This window comes from Ostrea edulis, chromosome 9 (assembly GCF_947568905.1).
Source record: "Ostrea edulis chromosome 9, xbOstEdul1.1, whole genome shotgun sequence".
Taxonomy (NCBI): Eukaryota; Metazoa; Mollusca; class Bivalvia; order Ostreida; family Ostreidae; genus Ostrea; species Ostrea edulis.
The window spans coordinates 44,460,698-44,486,405 of record NC_079172.1 but is presented as its reverse complement, the minus strand read 5'-3'; the positions used below and the strand labels follow the sequence as shown (position 1 = coordinate 44,486,405).

The 25,708-nt window shown below is 34.3% G+C and overlaps 1 protein-coding gene across 1 annotated transcript; it reads right to left on the bottom strand.

Annotated features, from left to right (window-relative positions):
* Window positions 1–9,739: 9,739 nt before the first annotated feature.
* On the bottom strand, window positions 9,740–15,533 carry LOC125659642 (zinc finger protein ZIC 4-like). Its single transcript, XM_048891380.2, has 2 exons — window positions 14,074–15,533; window positions 9,740–10,383 (listed from the first exon to the last, which is right to left on the bottom strand). The coding sequence occupies exons 1-2, from the start codon at window positions 14,936–14,938 to the stop codon at window positions 9,875–9,877; spliced, it is 1,374 nt and encodes a 457-aa protein (XP_048747337.1). The 5' UTR covers window positions 14,939–15,533; the 3' UTR covers window positions 9,740–9,874.
* Window positions 15,534–25,708: the final 10,175 nt, after the last annotated feature.

The following is a 25,708-nucleotide window of genomic DNA, read 5'->3' as shown; positions in this document are numbered from 1 at the left end:
TGCGAGAAATGTAAAGTATCAGCTCAAGTTTTGGTTCAAGGTGTTGACGATTATCATACATTTCTCCCGTTTCTATGGAACGTCAAATCACACCTTCCACAACATGTAGGTATCTGTCAATACGTAGATTTGTGCAGGAGGGTATTTCATTGTAACTTAGAGGATTCCACAGCTCTGCCAATAACTATACAAAAAGTGTTTTGCGTTTCCATATTTATCATAAATTACCATTCATATGGAGAACATTTAAGATTTTTTAATGCATATATGTTAATCGGTATCATTTGTATAATGTTTCAGGGCTTTGCATTTGATTTTATGAATCTACATGTAATATGAAAGCAAAAATGTTTCATTCGAAATTTCGTCGGCAATTTAGTCCTTTAATCCACAACTGAAAGGGGAAATCACAATTTCACGCTGGTTTTGATCATTTTTCAAAACACTTTCTATCTTGACTTGTGAAATGAATGAATAATATTCCCAGCAGATATCCCATATATAGTTACACTGTGACAAATGAAAAATGATCCCCTTTTAAACGAAGGTGCTCGCTTGTAAAAAAAAAAAAAAAAAAAAAATTGAAGCTGCTAAAAATGAAATTTGTACAAGCCGATCCAGTTAGTCATAAAGAGGATAATCCCTCAAACCGTATATTTCTCAAATTGTATTTTCAAATGAAGATTGAATCTGGACAAGTGGGCGTGATAATGCCACCCGGGGCGACACGCATCAGGGGTCATTCATAGCTGTAACAAAAACACGTTTTCAACATCAATTATACTGAATTCGTCAATTTTGATAGTCTATTTCCTTCTAAAGAATCGTACATAATGCATTTAGTGTATTTAAAACGTTCAGAATTTTGAGGCGGTGTTGAGTAGCATAGCCTAACAATGGCGGGTTCACAGGGGTGAACGCGCTTCTAATGATGTTCATATTACAATCAACTCTTCGATGCCTTTCGTCATTAAGGGGGTGACACTTTTTCATCAATTAGTCCAATCTTGTAAAAGGGGTATGTATCATCGACAAATAATTGTGATTTCAATAGAATTCACGAAGAATCTAGTTGTTTGTTTCTCTGTGGGAATCAGGTTGCGTTTACATACACTTCCTGTGAAGCAGCATGAATAACGCTTTCTCGAACTTAACAACTTACGACACAATTAAACTGATTTTGACGGGGAAAATCAATATTATGAAATACATCAACACTTCAAATCTTTCATCCCTTTTAGAATTAATTAAAACCGCCCGGTCATTATAAAGCGTCCCCGTGTGCTGGAGGACTACAATTCTAGCACAGCCATGGTATGCCGTATTTATCATTCAACCAGTCATAACATACATGTTTACATGTACTTCTTTATCTAAAAATAGAACATGACATATCGGCATATTTAAACGTAATTTTTTATTGTAAAAAAACGACATATCGACATATTTAAACGTAATTTCTTATTGTAAAAAAACGACATATCGGCATATTTAAACGTAATTTCTTATTGTAAAAAAACGACATATCGGCATATTTAAACGTAATTTCTTATTGTAAAAAAACGACATATCGACATATTTAAACGTAATTTCTTATTGTAAAAAAACGACATATCGGCATATTTAAACGTAATTTCTTATTGTAAAAAAACGACATATCGGCATCTTTACACGTAATTTCTTATTGTAAGAAAAATGACATATCAGCATGTTTACACGTAATTTCTTCTTTAAACAACCCTGTTGTAATGTAACGTATTAAACCCGCTTCTACGACAACTAGTATCTTCTGTAAATTCCCCATTCTCCTTTTATGATTATATATAGTGTAACTAAATTATATATAGCGTAATCAAATTATATATAGCGTATTTAAATGAGAATCCGGAACACTACCATAAAGATATTTCACGTTATACACAGTCAATGAAAATGGAAATAGGATACAGTCATTTGACGTAAATTGAACATGTTCAAGAGGATTATACAAAATACACACTGCATTTGAAATAATTCAAAAAGCACAAATATTGTATAGAGGGGGGGGGTATATGTAGAGAGTGAGAACATTTAATCAGTATTAGCCATTATCATTATGGTTGTACATTATCTGAAGAATAAACTGTTATGGAAATTGCACCAAGCACATAATGTATACCTCGCTCCCCTATCTTCTGAATCAGACAGATGTTTTACTTTGACACTCAATAACTTCTGATATAGAAAATTCTATGGCATATGTATTTATTTTTACAAGTTTATCGTGTTTGTTTTGCCATAAATTTGATATTGTAGGATGATGTTAGACCATATGCAACGAGTTCTCTCTGATGTTTAACGCAATTTCACTGTAGTGGAATTTAAATAAAGAACGAGCAAGGATAAACTGTTCTTCAAAAACTATCTTTGAATGGAACTGTCTTTCTCTAGGTAACTATTACCATGAATGCAATGTAAATTTTTGAATGCCTTACTGAAATTTATCATTTCTGTTTGTGACCACTCAGGAATCCAACAAAAATACGTATTGTCTCCTAAAAATAATATCACCAACATCCTGAATACATTAATCTTCTGTATAATTCATCATTTAATAAATCAGGGTGAAATGTAGTGAAGTGATGGAGGATAGAATATCTCCGTGTCTCGTAAAATCAGCTTGATTCATTTAACAGATTTAGCCATTTTATGAGATGGATGGGAAAACACTTTCTATCAAATGCCTCAAAGAAAATATATAAATTTAACTAATTCTGTTATAACTTTTCAAAATCTACAGCCGAAAGACTTAACATTTCAATCACAGATTAGATTTTATCTATTTCAAAAGATTAAGAAATAAAAAATGAGTGTTCAAAACTTAATTGTAGACCTCCGCCAAAGCTCGACAAACAAACAAACGAAAAATCAACAAGACACCATCGTCTTGCTGCCATTTTGGACCCCACGTTCGCAGAGAAAAAAACTGTGATAGGGGACATGCTTGGTCAGTAAGAGAAATGGTGATTGAACAATGAAGCCTTTAATTGGGGTATTTGTGAGCAAAAACTGGTGTGGCAGGTGAGAATTTGACGTAAGTGGACACACTGATGAGAGATTTCCATTTGACGTGGTACCGGTGTTTTCAGGTGAAAATGCCGCAACATCCTATATTTTTTCATTGCAGGGCAGTGGACAGTGGACAAAAAGATACTAGTTTGACAGAGGTTTTGATTTACATCATGAATAATGAAATCTATGAGGAAAGAATTTGGCCACTTGATGGCGTTTGTCCTAAACATATAATCTGGTATATCTTTTATTGCTTTATAAATAGAAAAAGCAAAGTGTCATAGCAAATTGCAGTCCCATCACACGAATGTCGCTTACATATCGCACCAGTCACAAATGTCGCATACATATCACACCAGTCATGCAGCTGTTCCAATTGTTGTTTTTATTCATTATACATTATTATTACTGGGTTTTTGTTTGTTGGTTTTTTGGGGTGGTGGTGTTTGGTTTTCTTTAGGTTTTTTGGAGGGGATGGGTGGGGGTTAGTCGTGTCCATACGGAAACATACACATGCAGGACCGAGATCATAAGAATTGTTACCGAAAGAACACATGGCTGGCATAGAAGTGTATCGTATGCGTATTTAGTAGTTAATGCCGACGTCACAGTGTTAGATAGTTCGATCCCAGTAGTAAACTGTCCAGTATTAAGAAATCCCATGTAATAGAGATGTAATATCAATATACGTCGTTTCATTGGGCGTATATGCTGAAAAATGACTATTCAATTTACAGCACTCTGGTGATGTCACGGCCCAATCCCGTTATCCAGCCACTCGCATTCCATTGACAGAGCCACTGAACAGTTTTGGAGATCCGGGTTAGAATAGGTTCTCAGTATCCCTTGCTTGATGTAAGAGGCGATTAAATGGGGCGGTCCTTCGGTTGAGACCGCCAAAAACCGAGACCCCGTGTCACAGCATGGTGTGACCCGATAAAGATCCCTCCCTGCTCCAAAGGCCGTAAGCGCCGAGCATAGGCCTAAATTTTACAGCCCTTCACCGGCAATGGTGACGTATCCATATGAGTGAAATATCCTCGAGAGGGACGATAAACAATATTCAACCGACCAAATACAAACAAACAGAAGATGACATGAATTTTTTTCATTGTGTGCCTTCTCTATTGGCAGCTGCTGACGGTCCCTCTGTTTCGTGTAGGGTATCACGTTGCTACACCATAAGTAGACCTGCAGAGTATGCGGTATCATGTAGGTAAATACTGATAAGTTATAACATCACAGCTGTCCGCACTTGGGAGCCTTTTGGAGAATACTATCATATCATATAATGATAAACTGTTACCTTTTTGTTGACGAGATCAAAAACGATCCACATTCCGAGATAAATGATAATTCATTTCGATAAAATTAACACGTGAACACTAAATATATTTAATAAATAATCTTTAAAAATTCATTAGACTTCTCTACACAGAGTCTGTAAAATATTGCCATTTCCAGTTCAAATCCAAAGGTAGCCATAGAAAACACCAATCCTGTTTATGTCATTAATTTTGCCATTGGTGACCTTCGTTTAAGGAGGAAGAACACCATTGACCCTGGGCTTCACTAGGAATTCAAACGATTGTCAATAGAGGTAGATATGAAACATGTATTAAATTCACTAAAAGTGTATAACATGTCCCTAGTGCAGTCAATGATATTCGTTTGGTTACTGATGCTTGATATATATGACTCTCTGAGGAGGTTCTACACTTGTAAGTCTTCAGTTTGCCTGTGATGTACTCGGTATGCATAATTTATCTATAAAAAGAAGCAGAGACAATTATTAAACAGACTTTGTACCATACTTTGTTTGCCCACCCATCTAACGGATAACTTCCTATCATATCCTTGTCAACAATGACCTGACCCTGGATAACCCTAAAGAAAATTATAGCTCATCAACAGAACGTCCAAGTAACCAAACGGTATTCATGTTCAGTGAGAAGTCCAGAGAAAAGTATCCAAGATTATCTACTAATGCTAGAAGTGAAAACCTTCTCTTAGTTCCGAAGCCTAAAACGAGTGGGAACGAAGCCTAAAACGAGTGGTGCTTATTACTAATTAAGTGCTAAACAGATGTGAAAATGGACCTCTAACCTTGGGTTGGGCACTAACACCCCCCCCCCCCCACACACACACACAAAAGCTAGGTGAATGGAGACAAAACAGATTGAAATGCCTTATCCAATGATACAATGTCAAGTGACCAACCTCTTCCTTTCCACCCTATCCGATCATAGTTTGAAATATGTTTGCATTCAATAATAATTCTATTCATAATTCTAAAAATTTAACTCTACACAGGCAATCCACGACTTCTTTATCCGTAGTATTATATCAAGAGAATTTCAATTGTAGCGAATAGGTTTTACAAATAATTCACGAAAAAAGTAGTCGCTTTCCGTTATTCTATACATGTATTTGGTAGAAATGAAAAATTTGTAGATTGATTCGTGTGTCCCACTTTCCAACGTATTTCAAAACAGTATACATGTACATTTAGAAAGAATCTAGTTTCAAAGAGATGCTTGTCTTTCACTAAAGTAACAACATTAATTTACTATTTTCTAACTAGTCATGTTCTCATTGACAAACGAAAATTGCACATGAATGAACATTTCTTTATGATATTAACGATGATCATGTTTGGTAATGGCTGGCTTTTTCCTGAAATGTTTTATGTAGGCCGTGTGTTTACAATATCGTTGCATTAAAATTCGTTTGCATAGGGTCAAGGTTGTATAAGGTTTTGTCAGGACAATTTGACCTTGAGATTGTCAAATGTGTTTGCATTGAACAAATGTTTTGATTTACATGTATTTGGAGTATCTAGTTATATCATATACCGTTTACAACGACAAAAAAAAACTGTGTCTGCCACAGTAGGATAATAAAGAAGACACGACAAAGGTGACACGTCAACTGTGAAGCTTTTTATGAAGACATAAGCGACCACCGGCATGGCAGTCCTAACTAGACAAGTTCCGCTAGAGACTGCTGGGAGTTCATGGTGAGTCTTTTCCTTGCTGTGCTGGAATTCGTGCTAAAATAACAGGGGCAGCGATTGGTGGGTAATATGAGGGTAATTTTCTCTCTCTATCTCAGTGTGAAGGCACTTTGCTTTGTCCTTTTATAATAATAAGTGTCATTGCACGTATTTCATGTTGGTTGAGTCCGTCAGTGATTATAGCACGTTTTTGTTCTGGTTAATACACTACTCCCGGTGCTAATGTGGACACTGACAGGTCGCTTCCGGAAACGTCCACAGGCAGGAAATGTTGATTTTTCCGAGCTCATAATTTGTTAAGACTTTCCACTGTCTCAGAATGCTTCTATCACACGGAAAGTTTATTAACTTTCTTATCAAAGATGTTTTATCATCTAATATGAGCAATTAGGTACCGTCTCCAAATATTCAATAACAAATATGATGTCTGAGAGAGCCTCGTCACCCTTTTATATTGTTTCATGTGCTACATGATATGATATGATTTTTGTCAGGACTTTTATTGCAAAACATGCAGATGTCTACCCTACATTTCTAATCATACTCAATAATCATAAAATGCTTATAACACACAAAGATTTAACTAATATTGAACAATTCAGAGGTCGATAGTACCCTATTGATAGAACATCATTATCGGTCTAATCGGGAATCATAACACTCGAAAAAGTTAGTTCTGAGATAAGCCAGCAATGTGTGGGTATTTTTTTCTGTTTGCTGACTGATAGTTGAGGAGCAGTGCCTGGGCCTTTGCGACTCTACCGTACAGGTGCGCGGTCACTTGGTCGAAGTTCGGATGTTTAAGCCGCGCGGCTTCCAAAATGACTCATTACAATAAGCTACATGCTGTGAATTTTCCAAATTTCGGCACCCTTTTCTTTTTCTAATTTTTGTTAAAATAACCGAAATTATAGCGTTATACTTGTTAATCAATAATTCAAAAATATACAATCACAGAAATATCTTGGCATATATATGTAGGTGTAATGATTAGACCCCAGTTGATAATTCCATTGCATGGAGCAATGTAGGTTGATGTAAAAAGCAACTGACAGTAGCAAAATTCTTCTGCCATGACAAAATGTACCTGGCTCTTTCGAATGCCCTCTAATTAGTAGGTTTCGCACAAGGCCAGTGGGAAGGTGGCCGTAATTTCGAACGCCCTCTCGGTGAGTCATAGTGGAACTTCATATCCTTGTGAGAACGGACCGAAGTACCCGGGGCCAAACCAGATACGGTATACTGTCAACAGGAGGATGACAGATTTATCATAGACCCCAGATAATAGCAATGACTCGACTGATATTTAAAATATTTCTAGTATTGAAGTGACGTACAGACCGTATTTATTTCTGTTCGTTACCTATTTTGTTCTATTTGGTTAGAGAGATAATGGGACATAGCTGAACCTTGTTAGACCTACGTGAGGAAATATTTACCCTCATCTCTGCTGATGCAGGTGTTGTTGGTAGTTCAAATTTGAGGAGACGGTTAAGTTAGTATTGCACTGTTTAGAAATCTCCTAATCATGCTACATGCGGACGAGTGGACAAGAATTTAGACTTTCTATGTAACATAGAATTGAAATATATTGTGAAACAATGTACCTATTTACTGATATTTGATTAAATTCAAGTTTACCTATAATATTCTTGTCAACGTTAAGACAATAAAACTGACCCTCACACAGGGACATGGTAACGTGTGAACTCGACATTTGAGCACAACCGCAAAGATGCCATGCTATAGATAGAATATATTTCAAATAGTTCCTAACTACATATATTTATAATTGTTTTACTCATTACAAGCACTAGTATGATATCACATACCGTAACATATTACATGTATAATTTATATTCAATATTTATAACATTGGCATGATTGCCGCGACACTAAAGGGATAAGGTATTTATAGGCTATCCATGTTGCCTAATCCTATTCAATTATTTATTGAATAAAATGCTGTTAATTAAACTAACTATACAGGTACTAATACAATAACCATTCAATTGATCCAAACAAATCATATGTTTGTTACTTAACCATTAAAGACGTAAGACAGGAACCATAGCGGGAAAATAGAAATTCAGGGTGGTACAATCTAATTTGATAAATATTTCATTCCATACAGAAATCATGAAGGCTTTCAAAGACTTAAAGATGAACTCGGCTTGCAGGAAGTTACGTGGATGTATGATATTGAGAATCCCTTTATCATGACACTTTAGTGTATTTAAGTCACTTCATTAGGCTCTAACAGATTTAAATTGTTTAATCATTTTACAGGATTTGAAGACACTAGGATCAAATGCTTTAATCGACTTTCTTCAACAGATCTACCATTCCATTGATCCACACTTTGACTACTGGCGATTTTTCTCGAGATGTACCATTAGATAGATAATTCTTCAAGAGATCTACAATTACATAAATAGTGTGTCGATAGATCTACCATTTGATAGATTTCAAAAGCAATACCGTACCGTAAAACAAAAGTTTTGACAAGTAATAAAGATCCGACCTTGACCAGTATGAAGTCTTTTGTAAGTTTTGACTAAGGTTAAAGTAACAAAATGACAAACAACAAAATGTGTATACCACGAAATAACCAACGATTAAAAAAACCAAACAAGATTGTTTCCCTTTCTATAAAATACACATCACTCACATCACTTGTAAGGTCAGATGCAAGTGTCCAAATTTTATCAACTATGAATTCATTTTATATACTAATTCAGAAAATCTGCAAGATGTGAAGAAATTATAGTGTTTGTAAATCATAAGATTTTCTTTTAAAGTATCACTGCTCATCGAACCGAGGGTAATAAAACATAAAATAATTGTTTTCTCCATGGAAGTAAACAAGAGCAGCAATTGATATACCATTAATTAATACGTGTATGATATACCATCAGTTAATACGTGTATGATATACCATCAATCAATACGTGCATGATATACCATCAATTAATACGTGTATGATATACCACCAATTAATACGTGTATGATATACCACCCAATTAATACGTGTATGATATTCATACGTGTATGACATTTCGTTCATGTATGTAAACGAGTTCTATGAAGCCACTGCTCTAGGGTTTAGTTGATTTACTACACATCTGGATATTTCATCAAGGTTTCACTAATGGATATTGGTATAATTTCAAGAATTCTATTCCTTAAAATTCAAAATGATATCTTTAAGTTTGACGTCCTATTATATTTCTTTGGTATGTAATTTTGTAATGCATGGGACCCTAGAAGACAGTAAATGACAACTGTATAAAGGTCCGCATCATAAAATTCTAATGGTACAAATTCCATGATTTGGACGAGAGTGGGTTTTTGGTTTCAATTTAAAAATTATACTAGCGTTTGCTTGTGATGATCTATTCATAGCTTTATTTTTCGGACTAATCAATGTGACTGTAGCACGAATCAAATGGAATATTTTATAAGGGTGAGTCAAAGGAGTATATGCAGTGTATAGCAATCGTTAATGACAATCGTGTATATTAACCTAACAAGGATTTTTATTTCCAAATATTTATTCTAAACATTTCAATATCGCGAATTATAATGATATATAGTATCTTAAATACCTATCACTGACTAGTAAAATAAGTTCACCAATAATATTACTAAAGAGTTTAAAAGATATCGATACTAATTTTGTAATATTTTTTATTTCATAAAAAATCAGTTCATAAAACATTAATGTTAAATACACCAATATCTATTTAAGCTATGAAATTTTAACAAAAAATGGGTAAAACGTTCCTAACTGAGGTCTTTGTGACGTCACGAATATTGCATAATGGGCATTGGATGAAACGACGACAGAGAGGCGATGCTGGAAAAATGGGTGTGGTCTTTACTTCCAGGATTCACTGTAGTACGAGGGTGACACACAAACCAATCGTTCATTTTTGGAACTTCGGGCGGATGAATGCTATGGTCTAAGTGTGGTGCGCCGGAAATGACATTTATATCAGGTTTTCGTTCGACTGGTTGTTCGGATAATGCAGGAGATTTAATGGCGTGATCTGTGGACGGGGAGGTTCGGGAGGTGCTCTCGCTGCAGATTGACACCTCATCAGAATCCTGACGTTCAATTGTCGGAGACACATCTCCATGGATTTTCATATGCTTTCGTAGTGAACTAGGATGAGTGTAACTTTTCTCACAACCCCGAACCCGACAATTATAAGGCTTATCACTGGTGTGGACATGGGAATGCTTTTTCCTGTCCGAGCTATTCGCAAATCGACGATCACATCCCTCAAACTCGCACTTAAACGGCTTCTCACCTACAAAAGAAGAAGTATATATTATAAACAACATAATAATTAGCATTACAGGAATGAATATCGTTGTTCGACGTTCAAGTGAAGATTTACGAGTGAGAACTTGGGACAGATAATTTCGATTTCAGTCTTTTTTCAGCTGAAGAGCGCAACTTTATTTTTATTTCATTATCAGCTGTAGAGGTATTTGCAATACACCCGTAGGTTGACAGCATGCATGATGTACATAAAATGTCTATCTATATTATGTGTGTACTAACTTTCTAAATAAAGTATCTCGATATTTGGATAATTTTTAAAATGTTGATTACATGTCCTTTGTGTTGGCCAACTCTTCTGAACTTTGCTTATGTAAAAAGCTGAATCTACGCACTTTGTAAATTTCAACGACGCAAATGTTAAAATTACATAAATTAAGATTATCAAACTGTTGGAGAAGCTGGTCAATTTCTTGATGCCATGGTTGGTGAACATGAACAATACCTATTATTTTACGATTAAGCTATTGAAATTATAGTTATTATGTTTTCGTGGAGGATCATATATCCAAGATAACGTAGGTAAATAATAAGATATCATAGTCTTCGATACCAGACATGCTGAATAAGACGACGAGAAAAGAACAAGAGAAGATCAATGGGTAAAGTGGCCCACCTTGGACCCTCGCATGGCGCCGACCCCGACTTTTTAAGCCAAATGGTGCAAAACCTGCTGCTCGAAAATGAAAGCTACATCTCGAAGGTAATCCGATTTCAGGCGTTTTGTTGACATTAGTCCCTTAATTCGTCGATAAACACTGCTGTGCAGCTGCAGTCACTAAGCCCTATTGATGCAGAATTACTTGGTCTTCAAATAACACAAAAGTAATGCAAATAATTGTCTACTACAGGTTGATCTTTGTAAGTAAAGATCATTAAAAGTTTGTACTGAGAAAGCAAAGAAAATGACTAAAAATAATGACTTAAACACACTTGCGAATTGAGGACGAATGTTAATTAATATTCTATAATTCACTTAAGATGTTTTCAAAGCACAAGACAGAGTATTTTTAAGACCATTTTAAATGTCAGTCAATATATTCGGAATATTTCACGATAATTTAGCTCTGAAATATTTAAAATAGACATTTTTAGTATCATTTAGCAATTAATACTGCCATTATTTTTTTCTGTCTACTATTAATTTTCGTTATTTTCAATGAAAATTAAGAACTGCTGTGGATATAGCACATTCATAACATTTATATAAAAAGGACAAAACGACCGTGATTTAAAACTTCGTGGGGGGAAAAATCAAACAGGAATAGGAAAACCAGCGGCTAATTTATAAAGATGTATGCAGTAGTTGTAAGCGAAATCGATTGGTTAATGATAATGATATTTAATTGTAAAATTGAAATACATTTTACAGTGAATTATTTTTGCTTTTAGATTTCGAGTGCATTATTATATATGTCTATATAATAAATATCAACATAAAATCAACTAGCAATAAATTGTTGATTTTAATTTTTTAAGGAAAAAAGAAGAATTTGAACTAAATGTACGTCTAACATAAACAACATTCCCCCCTGAAATTTCTCCTATTTGTCCTTGATATAATATCTTCTTGTTGTCAATTTATCTGATTTCTCGGATAATGATGTTGATAAATTCTCTGCAATTAGATGGCAGATTTGACAGAAGTGCTGAAAGTCAAAACTACCTCATTTATAGATAAAGCTAAATGTAGAATTATATGAATTATAGGCCTGGGCTTTGTTAATTACAAAGAAAACCATAATGTGTTATAGATCTGCTACATACAAGAAATTAAACTTCCGGTATCTCGGATACTCGGTTATACATGTATTCTTACAAAATGAGCTCACTGCCGTTTCTTCTTTCTCTCACTCTCGGTCTCTCTCTCTCTCTCTCTCTCTCTCTCTCTCTCTCTCTCTCTCTCTCTCTCTCTCTCATAATCTTTTTCACTATTGTAAGGATTGTACAAGTTATAATTTTCTACATGGTACATTGGGCGTAAAATTCGGCATCACCCATCCTCATGTTCGCGATATTGAATCAAGTTATGTGATGGACACGTCGTTAATCTCATTGGCGATTAGATTACCCTTCCTAATTATTTCTTAACAGTCCTTGGGGATGCTTATTGTGTGTTTATTATCTAAATTGCTGGCCGATTTGTGGCTGGAAGACACTTGTAATATCTCTCTCAGATGGTCAGCATCCTGACTGAAAAAGACCGAGAAGAAAAATCTGGAAATTTCAGCAGTTCTGTGAAATGATAAATTCACTGCGACAGGATAATTTCAGAATCGCGTTAGGGGAAAGAATTGATTTGTTATGATTCCTGAATCTGGTGATTTAATTTTTTATTTATTTATTTGATTTTGCGCACTTTCTGAATCAAATAATGAATTTATCTGCTGACAAATTTTACTGTAGTTGAAAAAAAAATTAATTATTAAAATATATAAAGAATGCACAAATGAGCAAACCAGAACTCAACAATTGATGTTAAAACGTAGATCAAAGAAAAAGAAATTCTGACAAATCGTTCTTAGCTGTTCAGAAGGACCTGTGTTCCAAAACACAACCATCTACAAAAGAAGCATATTTCTCGGCGGTTTTTGAAGGACAAAAAAATAATGCATTTTCAATACATAACGCTTCGTAATGACCTCCTCAGATGGCGGGAGAGAACCCTCCCTCCTCAGAATTCTCACGGAGGGAGCTTTCTCGTTTGTACTTTAACATCTGTACATATTTTTCCAGAGCGTATGTCTTCAAGCGATTCGTAAATTGAGTAAAAAAATAGTTAGGAGTCCATTTTCAAAGCAATGTATTGTGGGAACACTGAATGTTCAAAGACTAGTCTACAGGGCACATGTTTTCCTAGCCTCGGACTCTCCCGTGCACATCATGTAAAGTGATTGCAGGTGATCTACTTTTCTCACACCTGTCAGCGCGCCTACTTGTTTCAGAAATAATAAAATCGGAGTAAGTACCGTAAATATTTTGACTGGCTAAACATCGGGCTCGGAAATGTTCAGAAAGCAGGTGGTGGAAATTATCTAGTCAAAATAAACTCTCGGAATATTGTCAATGTCAAGTTGTAATATAAGTACGTGGCCAATTCGTGAATGTCAATCTAGATTTCTATTTATTCATTGCTTTATCAGATATTTTCCTAAACAATGATCGTATCTATATTGTTATCTATTACAATCGCCACGAATCAATTTACATTTACACCTAGATTGTAAACGATCACCACACATATATTTTATGACAGGATTATTTTTTTTAAAAACAACTATGGGTAACATTTTATTTTAATCGCAGATTAATGTCAATAGTATATATTTTTTATTTTCTTATTTATTAGTGAATTATTAAAAAAAAAATACAAGTCATTAAAATTATATGTATAGTATCTAATGAACATAAAAAGGAGATTTCTGACATATATAAGAATCTGTAAATTTATCCAACAAATGATGCAAAGACATATAACAAGGTCTTTTCAGGGTACAATTGGCCAATTTTTATTTACTTTAATTAGATAATTTTAGTCCTTGAGCTAAGTATTTGAAAGTGTATACTAATTCAATCAGAAATGGCTATTCTCATATCATTGCGATTATGATTTGTAGTCAAGACTTCGAGGTTTTTACTTAAACATAATACAAACCTGTGTGGATTCGTTTGTGGATCTTGAGGTTTTCACTTCTAGCGAAGACTTTTCCACATCCTGGAAAGGGACATGGGAATGGTTTTTCTCCGGTATGGACTCGAATGTGATTGACCAGCTTATACTTTGCCTTGAATGGTTTGAATTCCCGCGCACATTCCTGCCAGTAACATGTGTGATTGGTCTGTTCGGGTCCCCCGACATGATCTATGGTAATGTGATTCACTATTTCATGCATTGTGTAAAACACTTTGTTACAAGGCTTCTTTGGATCCGATTGTTCTGGGTCTACCCAAAGACACGTTCTTTCTTGTTTAATGGTAGGTCTTCCGATGTAGGGAAGAAATAATCCCGGACCACTCTGTAACATGTTCATAGGATTCATGAACTGCTGCTGTGCGTGTTCATATTGATCAATTCTGCTCGTGGCATTAAACCCCATTTGTTCAGTCCTAGCATACATATCGCCTCCACTAGTTGGCATGTTAAAGTACCCAGATTGAGAATGTACGTGTTGGTGACGAGGACTGTGATATGACGACACATCCGGACGGAGTCCCTGATACAGCACGTGCGGAGAAACCTCCTGATGATGTTGTGGCGGGAATCCGGATGAGGCAGGAAAAAGCATCCCTGAACGAGCGGAAACGTTTCCATCATTGGCTGACAGTCCGAATTCAGATCTCCTTATCAACAGATCTCGGGATGCTAAGTTTCCTACGTTGGAGTACGGCACTGGGTATCCACTTGATTGGGTATTGTAGTAGTTATACTGCTGGTTCTGAAGCATTGTGCCATCAGGGTATCCCACCCCGGGGGTCGAAAGATGCTGGGAGTCACCTCTGTCCACAAACGAACTCAGCATAGTCAATAAGTTCTCAAGATAAATCCTGTAGCTTCTGCAACGATACTGGAATATTCACCGTCTTATAAAACAAACAAACACTTTAACCATCAATGTCTTTTTAAAACATTTCCTCGGAAATTAAAGGTTGAAATCTACATTCCGGAATATTGGTAGGATATTTTGACAGTAATAAAGTACAATGAAAACATCTTTGGATAAACAGTGAACGGTGCGTCTGGATATTTAATACGGTGTGCGAGTTACGGCGTTGTGTTTTGAGACCAGTATGTTTGCGCTGTTGGAGACTTATCAAACTTTGACTCCGCCCCTTTGTATCGTCATTGGGTCTTAATATCAGTGTGAAATCAATAATATAGCAATCAAAGCTTACACAAACTACATGGATGAATTAAATGGAGGTATAATTTCATGAAAAAATATTTTCTTATGTGCGCTCCACTAGTATTTCTTTCTTTCTTTCTTTTCTTTTTTTAATTATATGTTTTTATTCTGCAGAGTATTTATTGTACCTAGAATTATTAACCGAAAATGTATAACTTGCAAATATATTTGATTTTTTTTTTATTTATACGTATAGAAATGTATATTGAATTATTTAGATTTCTGAAAGTTTGACCAATTACAATTTCTTTATATATCTTAATTTGTATCTTCTTCAAAATTTGAGTAAGTATTATACTAGGGAGTTTTATGTTTAAAATATTTTAAAAATTATCATTTATGATAGGATTAATGATTAAAACAAATTTTTAAAAAATTAATATACAAAACGTTATGGCGAAAATCAATGTTATTGAGACATTAGAAAATAAGTACTTTGTTCATAGGCACATTGCACTGTTCCAATCAAATTATTTTAACGCAAAGATTCCAAGGAGAGAGGGAATATTGCGGAAAATATTGAGGGGACTGGAACTAATTATAACTCCACAAGCATAATTACCCTTGCCATATGAAATCGACCGGCCTTCGTTCTGCGAGCGACATGCGGTCATTTAGATAGGGCAATGTCATAATTTCTATTAGCGTGCGGGTTGGAAAGAAAACTCAACTGATCAACTAAGATATTATTTTGTTTAGAGATAAATATGAAGAGGTTATTAAATTTGAAACTGGAAAAATCTCGTTTCATCTTTCTTTCTGTCTTCTTTTTTTTTTTTTTTTTTTTTAAATTTCTTTTTCTTTTTTTTAAATTCCCCTTCTTGATTGAAGGTACTAACACTTTATTATTTGAGCGCAATTTAAAAGTGTTTTATAAGCCGATCTAAACTATTTTCTACATGCACTCTATGAAAACAGAATCCCGTATTGAATTTTACACAGTTTATCCTATTTCCTTACTTTTAGTGTTGTTTTCGTAGTCACGATATCAGGTTTTCCTTTGTTATGTGTAAGTGTTAGTTTCGTAATGTCTACGTTTTGAACACAATGAGATCAAGGATTTGTGCCTGATCTATTTTATCAATACAGTAAAACAATAAAAATTAAAAAAGCCCCCCCCCCAAAAAAAACAACAAAAAAACGAAAGAAATTGTTTCTTAAAAAGTTTTTACGTTTTTAATTATATTTGCATTTCCTCTATTTTGATGTCTTTCGCCGGATGTCTATGTATTTCAATTCAGTTATTTATAAATAGTCTACACATGTGAAAGAAGATATATATATATATATATATATATATATATATATATATATACCACAGGTACAAGATATGCAGATAATTTTGTAAATGTTTCAGCAATCACTTCAACCAATTCATTAAGTAATTTTCTTTAAAGTTCTTCTACTTCTGTCTGTCATCATAAACTCATCATCCATCGTAATGATAGTCTGCAGATCTTATAACAATCTCAGCGATACCTAGATAGTGTTAGCTACACGAGGGGCTACTGTATTAGTTTAGAGATTATTCCTTAACGTTGACAACACACCACGACAGATTTGAATGGTGAAATTTCACATCTTTTAAATTTAGAATAAAACGTTTAATAAAAATTACTTTTAATAAACATGCATTTCAATATTTAAGAAGTAACTATTTCATTTATTTGTCGTTTACTTACTCTGCGACCTCTATGAAATTTTTATTTTTGTGTTCTATTGATAATTCATAATTCTAAGTTTTATTGATGATTTTTTTAGTACACTTGTACGAATCAAAACAAACCACATGCATGTATGTGTGTATATATATATATATATATATATATATATATATATATATATATATATAGTAAAGATTACCGGTACCTATAATACGCTCTCATTTCTTACTCTTTAACACATCCCACTATTTTACATATCTATGTCAAGGAATTGCACGTGAAAAATGAAATAATAACAAAAATAAGACATTCAAACTGTTTTGTTTTTCTGCAGACCCGCAGCATAGAGGGACAATTTGTTACTATTTTGGGATCGCCATTGATTATACTCATCAATCTTGTCACAACATCGAATCCTAAATGTATATTACTATTAAAGTATTTAAAATTCGTGGAAGCCAATTTTTGTGGAATGCGGAGATTTGCAAATATAGTTTTTCGTGAATCAAAATATCATATAATTTGCGTTTCGGTGTGGTTTGAAATTCATGGGATTTGGATACCTAAGAAATCCACGAAAATTAATCCCCACGAAATCTAATGAATCTACAAAATACTTCATCCCACCCTGTATTACAAATTTTAAGTACATGTAGTACAGTTTTCGTTCAGAATGCATGAGCGTACGAAAATATATCGTCACAAAAGGTTTACCAAAGGAATTACGACTATATACCACCAAAGTCTGACTTGTGTTTTGAAATCTTGTGTATCATTTTCGAACTGATTTTTAGCTTATACAAAAATGACAATTGCAAAAGTTGCAAACTTAATTAAACATTCAAATATTTCTGTTGTGAACAGGGTCCAGACTTGTTGATTATATTATCGTCGTTATATTTGTTGAACACTAATTTAATATTTCCAAAAAAAAAAAAACACCAACCAAAAAAAACAACAACACCCCGATTGACTAAAGTTTGAATGATTTAGTGAAGATTTCAAAAGAAAGTGGACTGATAAAGGCGATCTATTGCAGGAATCGAGAGGATCGAGGTATTTAATTACATTTCTCATTTTTATAGGGACACCTATTCGCAACGAAGTAATTTACTTTCTATTTTTACAAAAGTGATACAAGTATAAATTCAAATGTGTATTGCCATAAAAATCTTCAATTCAAGAATAGGGAAAATAAAAAACGCCATACGCCAATAGAGGATGGAGCCGATGAATAACTAATGTAAATTATGAATATTGTATGTACTATAAACCAACGCTCTATTCTGCGTGGCTATTGGGGACATATACATGATAAAATGATATTTACTGACAAAGATAAGTGTTGCGTTATTTTATCCAGTTTTTAAAATTTAGATAAACTGAAATTCTGAGGTTTTTTCGCGTTATGAATTTGTGGAGCGAAGATCCACAGTTAACAAATAAACTGCACCCTCTGGAATGTCACTTTTTGAAACAATGCCATGTGTGACCATATTTCGATGAACATCGTCGATATATTTCTTTCCTGTATAACAAACATGCTATCTACCATCAAAACGTAAAGAGAAGAAATTGATATTTTTTTTACATTCCTCATGTGTCCAGATTTCTGCAGAAATCATACCTCATGTGTCCATTTTCTTTATCAAAATAAAATAATACATGGTAACCTTAAAGGTAAATACCTACTAATAATTTTTGTGTGTTTTGTTTCCAAACTAAAATGCTTAATGTATTTATAATGGCGATATATAATTACTTGTGCAACGTTAATTATTTGATTTCACCCAAGATGACAGGAATCGGTCGGTAATTTTAATTCATTCTTGACTAATTTAACTCTTGGACATCTTCAGTTGGCATTATTTGTATGATGGATGCAATTCTCGTGCCTTCACACGTGGTCAGAGAGAAAACCATGTCATCGGTAAGTTTTGATGGCGAGTTCATCGACTAAGATTTAGAACTAAAGACGTATCTTACAAGATTTATTGTGTTAGATTATGTTTGAAACACTAAAGAGTAATTAGATATGCAGATTCAAGAATTGCTGGAAGAATAGCTCGTGGTATGCTAATATTACTTATTAGGTTTGTTAATGACTGTATACGGAAGTATGTGGGGTTGTTTGCCAAGCCTTTTATGGTCTTGGAACAACCCGTCATATTTTCGTAGACAGTCAGTAACAAACTTAATAAGTGTTTTGTTTTGTCGAGGACGAAACCCTTTTGCATGTTAATAAATATAAGAAAGAAATACAATGCTTTCATTTATTAACAGTCAACAAGAACTGAACAATGATAATTTCAACATAGTAATAACAATACCTGAACACAAATTAACAAATTAGTCAATAATTAATTAATTTACTTCAATACGCAAGTTCCGAGTTACCCAAAAGTTATTTCCCTTTGTCGAACTCTTTCGCATTTTATGACGTAAGGTGGGTACACAATGTATTCATTATATCGTAGACTGGCATTGTACATAACGATTACGTACGATTAATGTAATAAAAGCGTAACTTTTGTTTATATCAATCACTGGTATGCATATTCTGGCCATATCAAGCATAATTTGTTTGAATAAGATCATCAAATTGGCTATTGAATTATTATTCGTTTCCTCTTCTATATGAGTGACGCTTTTATCAAAGAAAGATGGCAATTAACAATATTTGTTTGAGCCATTTTGTTACCCAATACTCATAAACTCACTAAAGTTGCCTTTTCCTTGAGATAGGATGGTCTTAGAAACTCTAGATATCATCTTTTAAGAAATAATACAACGATAGTAATTAGCAAATGTACCCACTCTCATAATATTTTACGTCATAATTTACGGAAGAGTTCGACAAAGGGAAATAAGTCTTGGGGAACTCGGGACTTCCGTATTGATTGGGTTTGGCGAAAAGTTAGTGTCAATTCTAAAAAGACGTAACGGCCGCCATCTTGCCGTCTAAATTTCAGCCTCGCCGTCTAAAGAAATTTAGATGACAGTCACGTGACGCGTTTTATCCAATGACAGAGCGCCATTCTAGTCCGAGGCAAAACAGCAGTCATATGGTCAACACTCGGCTCATTTCGTAAAGAACGTGTTTCAAAAGACAGACTGTCTTTTGAAACCAATTTCATTTATATTTATACAACCGTAGTTTTTGTATGTATATGTTTCATTTTATTCGTAGAATATAGTTCATGAATATATCGCAATTAGTTCAATATTTCTCTACAAATGTACCGAGTTTATAAGTTAAGAAATTAATCATTTTTATAATGTTGATCTATAACAATTATATTTTCTCTCTATTTTAAGCCTTTTCCTATTATTACTTGAAAATATTTACTAAGATATCGTTTTTGACTTCGTAAATTTAAAAAAAAAAAATCATTCCTTGTTCGACATTCACGTCTATGCTGAATATAACCTTTGAAGGCAACGACTTTGTGTAGAGTTGTTTTGTTAAACAGTTACACTTTCCTGACAAATCATCTGCTTTCTTCCCTTTATATATATATGTACAGAATATATAACTAAACGGCAGGGAAATACACCATCTATTATCAGGGGCGGATCCAGGAATTGCGGTTAGGGGGGGGGGGCGCCACTTTATGAGGCAAGAGATCTGGGGCGAAGCCCTGGTGGGGACCCAGGGGGCAAATCCCCCGAAAGCTCCTGGGTTTCATAGGGTTTGAAATATGTCTCTTATTTAAGTCATTGATACTATTTTCTATCATTTTTAATAAGGTGAAATTAGTAAAATGACGCAAATTTTAAGTTCTCCCAATAAAGTACATGTAATTCAAGAAATCAAAAGATTTTGTCATCTATTTCTCCGGGAGTGGAAGAAATTATTGCTTCTTTTATCGATAAATATCATTTTTCTAAACAAGATACCACGATTTACGTTAAATTTGAAAATTTTAGGGGGCGCGCGCCGGCTGCGCCCCCCCCCCCCCTCTTAAATCCGATACTGATTATTGTTAAACGTATGCTAAACTAACTCTATTTAAAGCATTGGTTGAGGAGGAGTCCGTCATCGAATTTCGCATCACCGGTATAACAAAAACCTCGACATAAGCGGTTGCTGTTCACAAAAGTTTGTATTTCTGTTGTACAAAACAACCTTCTCAAATAGATCCGCCACTTCATCATTTGTTTTATGATGTCAAATCAAAGACCGTTACACCATATCTGTCTAAAGACTTGACTTTTCTCTGTCTTAATCTTTAGAACATCTAGGTGGGGTTTTTGCGAAAACAAAATACCATGAAGGAACATCCTTCCGAGTTCTCCTTTACTCGAATCCTGTACCATTTCCCGTCCTCAGAAAACAAAACACCTGTAGACATCCTCCCCCACCCTGGACTAAAATACAATTGTGAAGCCAACTTCTCTACCGGCTCTCCCATCCCCTCCTCCCACTTTAAAATCGTGCCTGGGTGGAATTAGATTTTTATCACCAACTACAATTTCACATAACTATATACGTACGTTTTACAATGACGTAACAAGGATGGTACGTGTAAAAATATGCGCAACTGAGCTAGCATAATAACCTTGAATAAAGTTTCATTATGTGTGGAGGCAAAAACGAGGGTGCGGGTAGCGCTGTTATAATAACAGTATTCTAGTGACAAAAATGAGGATCATCTGCCTAGCATTACAATTTATGATTTTAATTCTCAAAACAATACCTTTCATTCAACACAAATTTATCTTTAAAAAACCTGTAAGAATTTATAACTTTTTGAAATTTTATGACGACTGATGCTAAATTGAATTTGATGTTGATATTTGATGCTGAAATAAAAACCATATTACGTCATACTACAGGGGCTTGCTCCCGTCAAAAATTGTAAACAATACTATGGTTAAAATATGATATTGTTTATAATATTTATTTCCAAAGGGGAGCAAGCCCCTGAGGTAACAGGAACCACTGTAAATACCTGGCAAAGGTTGCATAAACACATGTACAATCTTACCAAACGAAAAATATCAAACGTAAAAATGTAAGGTATATACATGTATCATTGACACGCCATTTTCACCAAAAGAAAAGTCAACTAATGAAATTGTAATATATATATGTAGTTTCCTTTAAGCCCTAAACATTAATTTACGTCTGAATCTTTATTCAACAGGCCTAAACAATACACTTGGTTAACGTTACTTAATATTTGTAAAATATATCTTTAAATGTATCTTTAAAGTCTGTTTAGGGTTTAGAGATGTTTAGAATAGACTATGTAAAACATTTATTACATTTAAGAAATAAATGTTATTTTTGAAAATACGAGAAGCCTCACACCGGCATACTTCATTGGCGCTTTATGCTGGCGAGAAGCGGCGCAGTTCATCCCTTCATGTACAATGTATATTCAGAAATGAAATATATTTCTTATATTTACATTCTACTTTTATTTGTATCAGAATTCCCAACCACTGAAAATAGACGTACTATAATATTCATACGCGCATTGTTCACCACTGCAGCGGATTCGTAAGGATATGGCAAATACAATTTTTAGCTATATCAAATGCAAAAAACATTGGCAGTGTAATTATAGTTAACAGTACGGAAGGTATAGCGTGCAGTTGATAAAACTCGTTTTATATTGATTGCAGATGTTATGTAGTTTGCAATGTTTCATTCACGTTTTATGATATCTATATTTATATTTAAAATATTGCTTACGAATTAGGTTATAAAACCTAACGATTCTAAATAACACTTTATAAATGTCTAGTTAATGAACAATACCTAAATCTCCAAACTATATTTTTTCTAATGAATAAATAACTGAAAACTATACTTTCCACACAAAACATCCATTTTAGTAAGATCGTCTATTCAACAACAAAGGCTACCCTTAATGGGTACTGAAGCGGGTTTGTATTCGCGCCAAGTATAGTTAAAAGGTAAACTATAGTTTCTTAGAGACATGAATAACATTATTTAAGTCTCCGAGTAGAAAACTGCAGTCTAAAATCTCATCTAATGCTATGCATGTAGATTACATGTATAATATTTTTTGTGAAATGGGCACGTCATAATATTTTCGTGAAGGTGTAAATGTAGATTTCATTGACAATGTATTTCTTTCATTCTTGTGATATTGACTTGCTAGAAAAACAAGACAGACATGTATAAATACTGTAGGTACTGACAAACAAGGAACTGCCAATGTCATGCTTCCATGTCATTTTTTCTGTTACTTTGATATACATAAAATCAAACGTAAACATGACGCCTGAATCAGACATAGATATATGAAACATGTGAAAGTTTCGTCAAGATAAAATGAAAGATGTCTGTATACATGTATATATCTATATTTCACGTTTTACTTGATAAAAATGATAATGACGTCGATATTACTATAGGGATTCCTGAGTTGGACGAAATTTCCAAAGTTTCTATTACATACAAAATTCTGTTGAGCCACAACCCAGTGACACACAAATCTCTCTAGTCTTGTGTGGCCGCTCTACGACATCCAAACAATCCTCTTGATCGGCGAGTATGACATTGTATTTATCTTTTCCCTCAGCAATTAATTTTGATTAAATTCGGGTTATGTGTCTTGATTCCCTTGTTTTTCCTCCGCGGGAGGTCTACCTTAAGTACCTAAGTCGTACATTGGTAATTAAAGCCCATCGTTTTGCTTATTTCTCAAAAATGGTGGAGTTTGAAAATGATAAATACATTTAAACTAGTGCATCGTAAACAGCTGTAAGACTAGAAGGATCATTTTTCATGCCATTTTATCTAAAAATCAAAGCCTGGATGAACCATCGGATTGTCCCTCCGTGACTATCGTTGCTTTGCCAGTGTTTACCAAATGAGATAAAAAGAGCGCATTGCTTTAATCTCTAAACAGCTACGGATGCCGAGCGTGGAATGGCGTACCCGGGGTATCGAAAGAATCGGCAAGGTATGGCAAGACGGAGCTCTAATCAATAGATTTGATCCGTGGAAGGTAGGATGGCTATTTGAAGCACCTCGAGGTGTTAAGATGGCCTAAATGCTTATCCTTCTACCTGTGAAAATGTTTTGCAACGTCAAGTTGATGGCTTTTTTCGAAGGCTTAGATAATCTGGATTGTTTCAGATTGTTTTCACCTTTCCCAGGGTTAGAGAAATAATGTATTTTATCACTTAAAGCATTAACATATATCTTTGAGTACCCATGCTAGTGTAGAAATAGAAGCTATAAGGTGTCCAAAAAGTCAAACAAAAAAGAAGCACCAATTGGACATCATCATCATAAAAGAAATGATTGAACATATTTAATTGTACCCTTCCATTTCCTACCACCCACCCATCGTTTTGTTCTGCAATTCCTCATCTGAAAACATCCTTGTTGATGTTGCGGAGTGCACCACCTTCCTCTGTACAGGTGGAGTTCAAAAGACGATCATAAGGTATAACAAATAGCATCTCTTACCTTTGGTATCTTGATAGCCTTTACTTCAGGTGTAATGGAAAATGGAATCAGATTTCAAAATACCATGAAAATGGATTTTATTTCACTCAGGTTCTGTATATAGCCCCTCCTGGAGGGACTAATTGTTCGTGGTAGTCGGATACCATAACGTGTCATTTTTCATCACAGAGAGAATAAAAAGGATCACAGTAGGACAATCTCAGTCATCAATTCAAAAGAAGGCCGAGAAGCAAAAGTCGAAAGTTGATCTTAGGTATAATAAACCTTATGTCTTTTAATAACCAAGGAATTAGCATCTCATTAATCTCAGAGAGTACATTTACTGGCATTGTTATATGGTCTTATTCAACATAGACTTAAAAACACTATCTCATTATAACGTCATCATTCAGAGTGAAAAAGAGATTATTATACCATTTCATTGATAGATCGTAGGTTGGGGACAATATAAAATTTACCATTCCCATGCCGATGTATATAGATTATTTGTCTTCTACCTTATTTATGTTTCATTTTCCGGCTAGTGTTCAGAGAGGAAGCGTATATGGAGTAATACTGGGGGCATTATGAACACTCGCAGGAATATTATTAATATAGAATTCTAGAAATACACTTGATATATCATTTCGGAATTAATTTAATCAAATAAGAATTAACACTCTGACACGCATCAAAAGTTACCGGACACCTATAACACAGCAGGAACTTTGATTTTGTTTGATTCACGATGGCAGTAATTTTGGAGTCGGCATGATGCACCAGCTCAGAGAGAAATATACAGAGAATTGTAGTGATTTATGGTAGAACTTCAAACAAACATGTGTTGTTTTTCCCTGTTTAAATCAGTAAAATTCTTATTAATGATAATTTTTCGACGGGCTGTAAACCTCGAATGATAATTCGTTTATGAGTGATACACATTTCACAAGCATTTATAAGATTCTGTGCGAAACAGGTTCAGAACATTGCTTTTGCGATAGGAGATCAATGGAACTCGAAACAGGAGATATCGAATTCACCATTAGCTTTAAAATCCGTCCTTTACAACAGATATGTTTATGATAAAATCATTTCCTTTACTTTAAGAGTGAAAAATGGACAATTTTCAAAAGTCAGAAACAAATTATCGCGCCTTGGGTATTTACCTTCAAACAGTGAGTAAATAAAGCTATATTTAATCAATGATAACTGCTTCAAGCAAATTATGAAGCTAAAAGTAGCATCTGGTCGCTTGCGGCAGAGGGTTATCCAAATAGCCATGTTGAT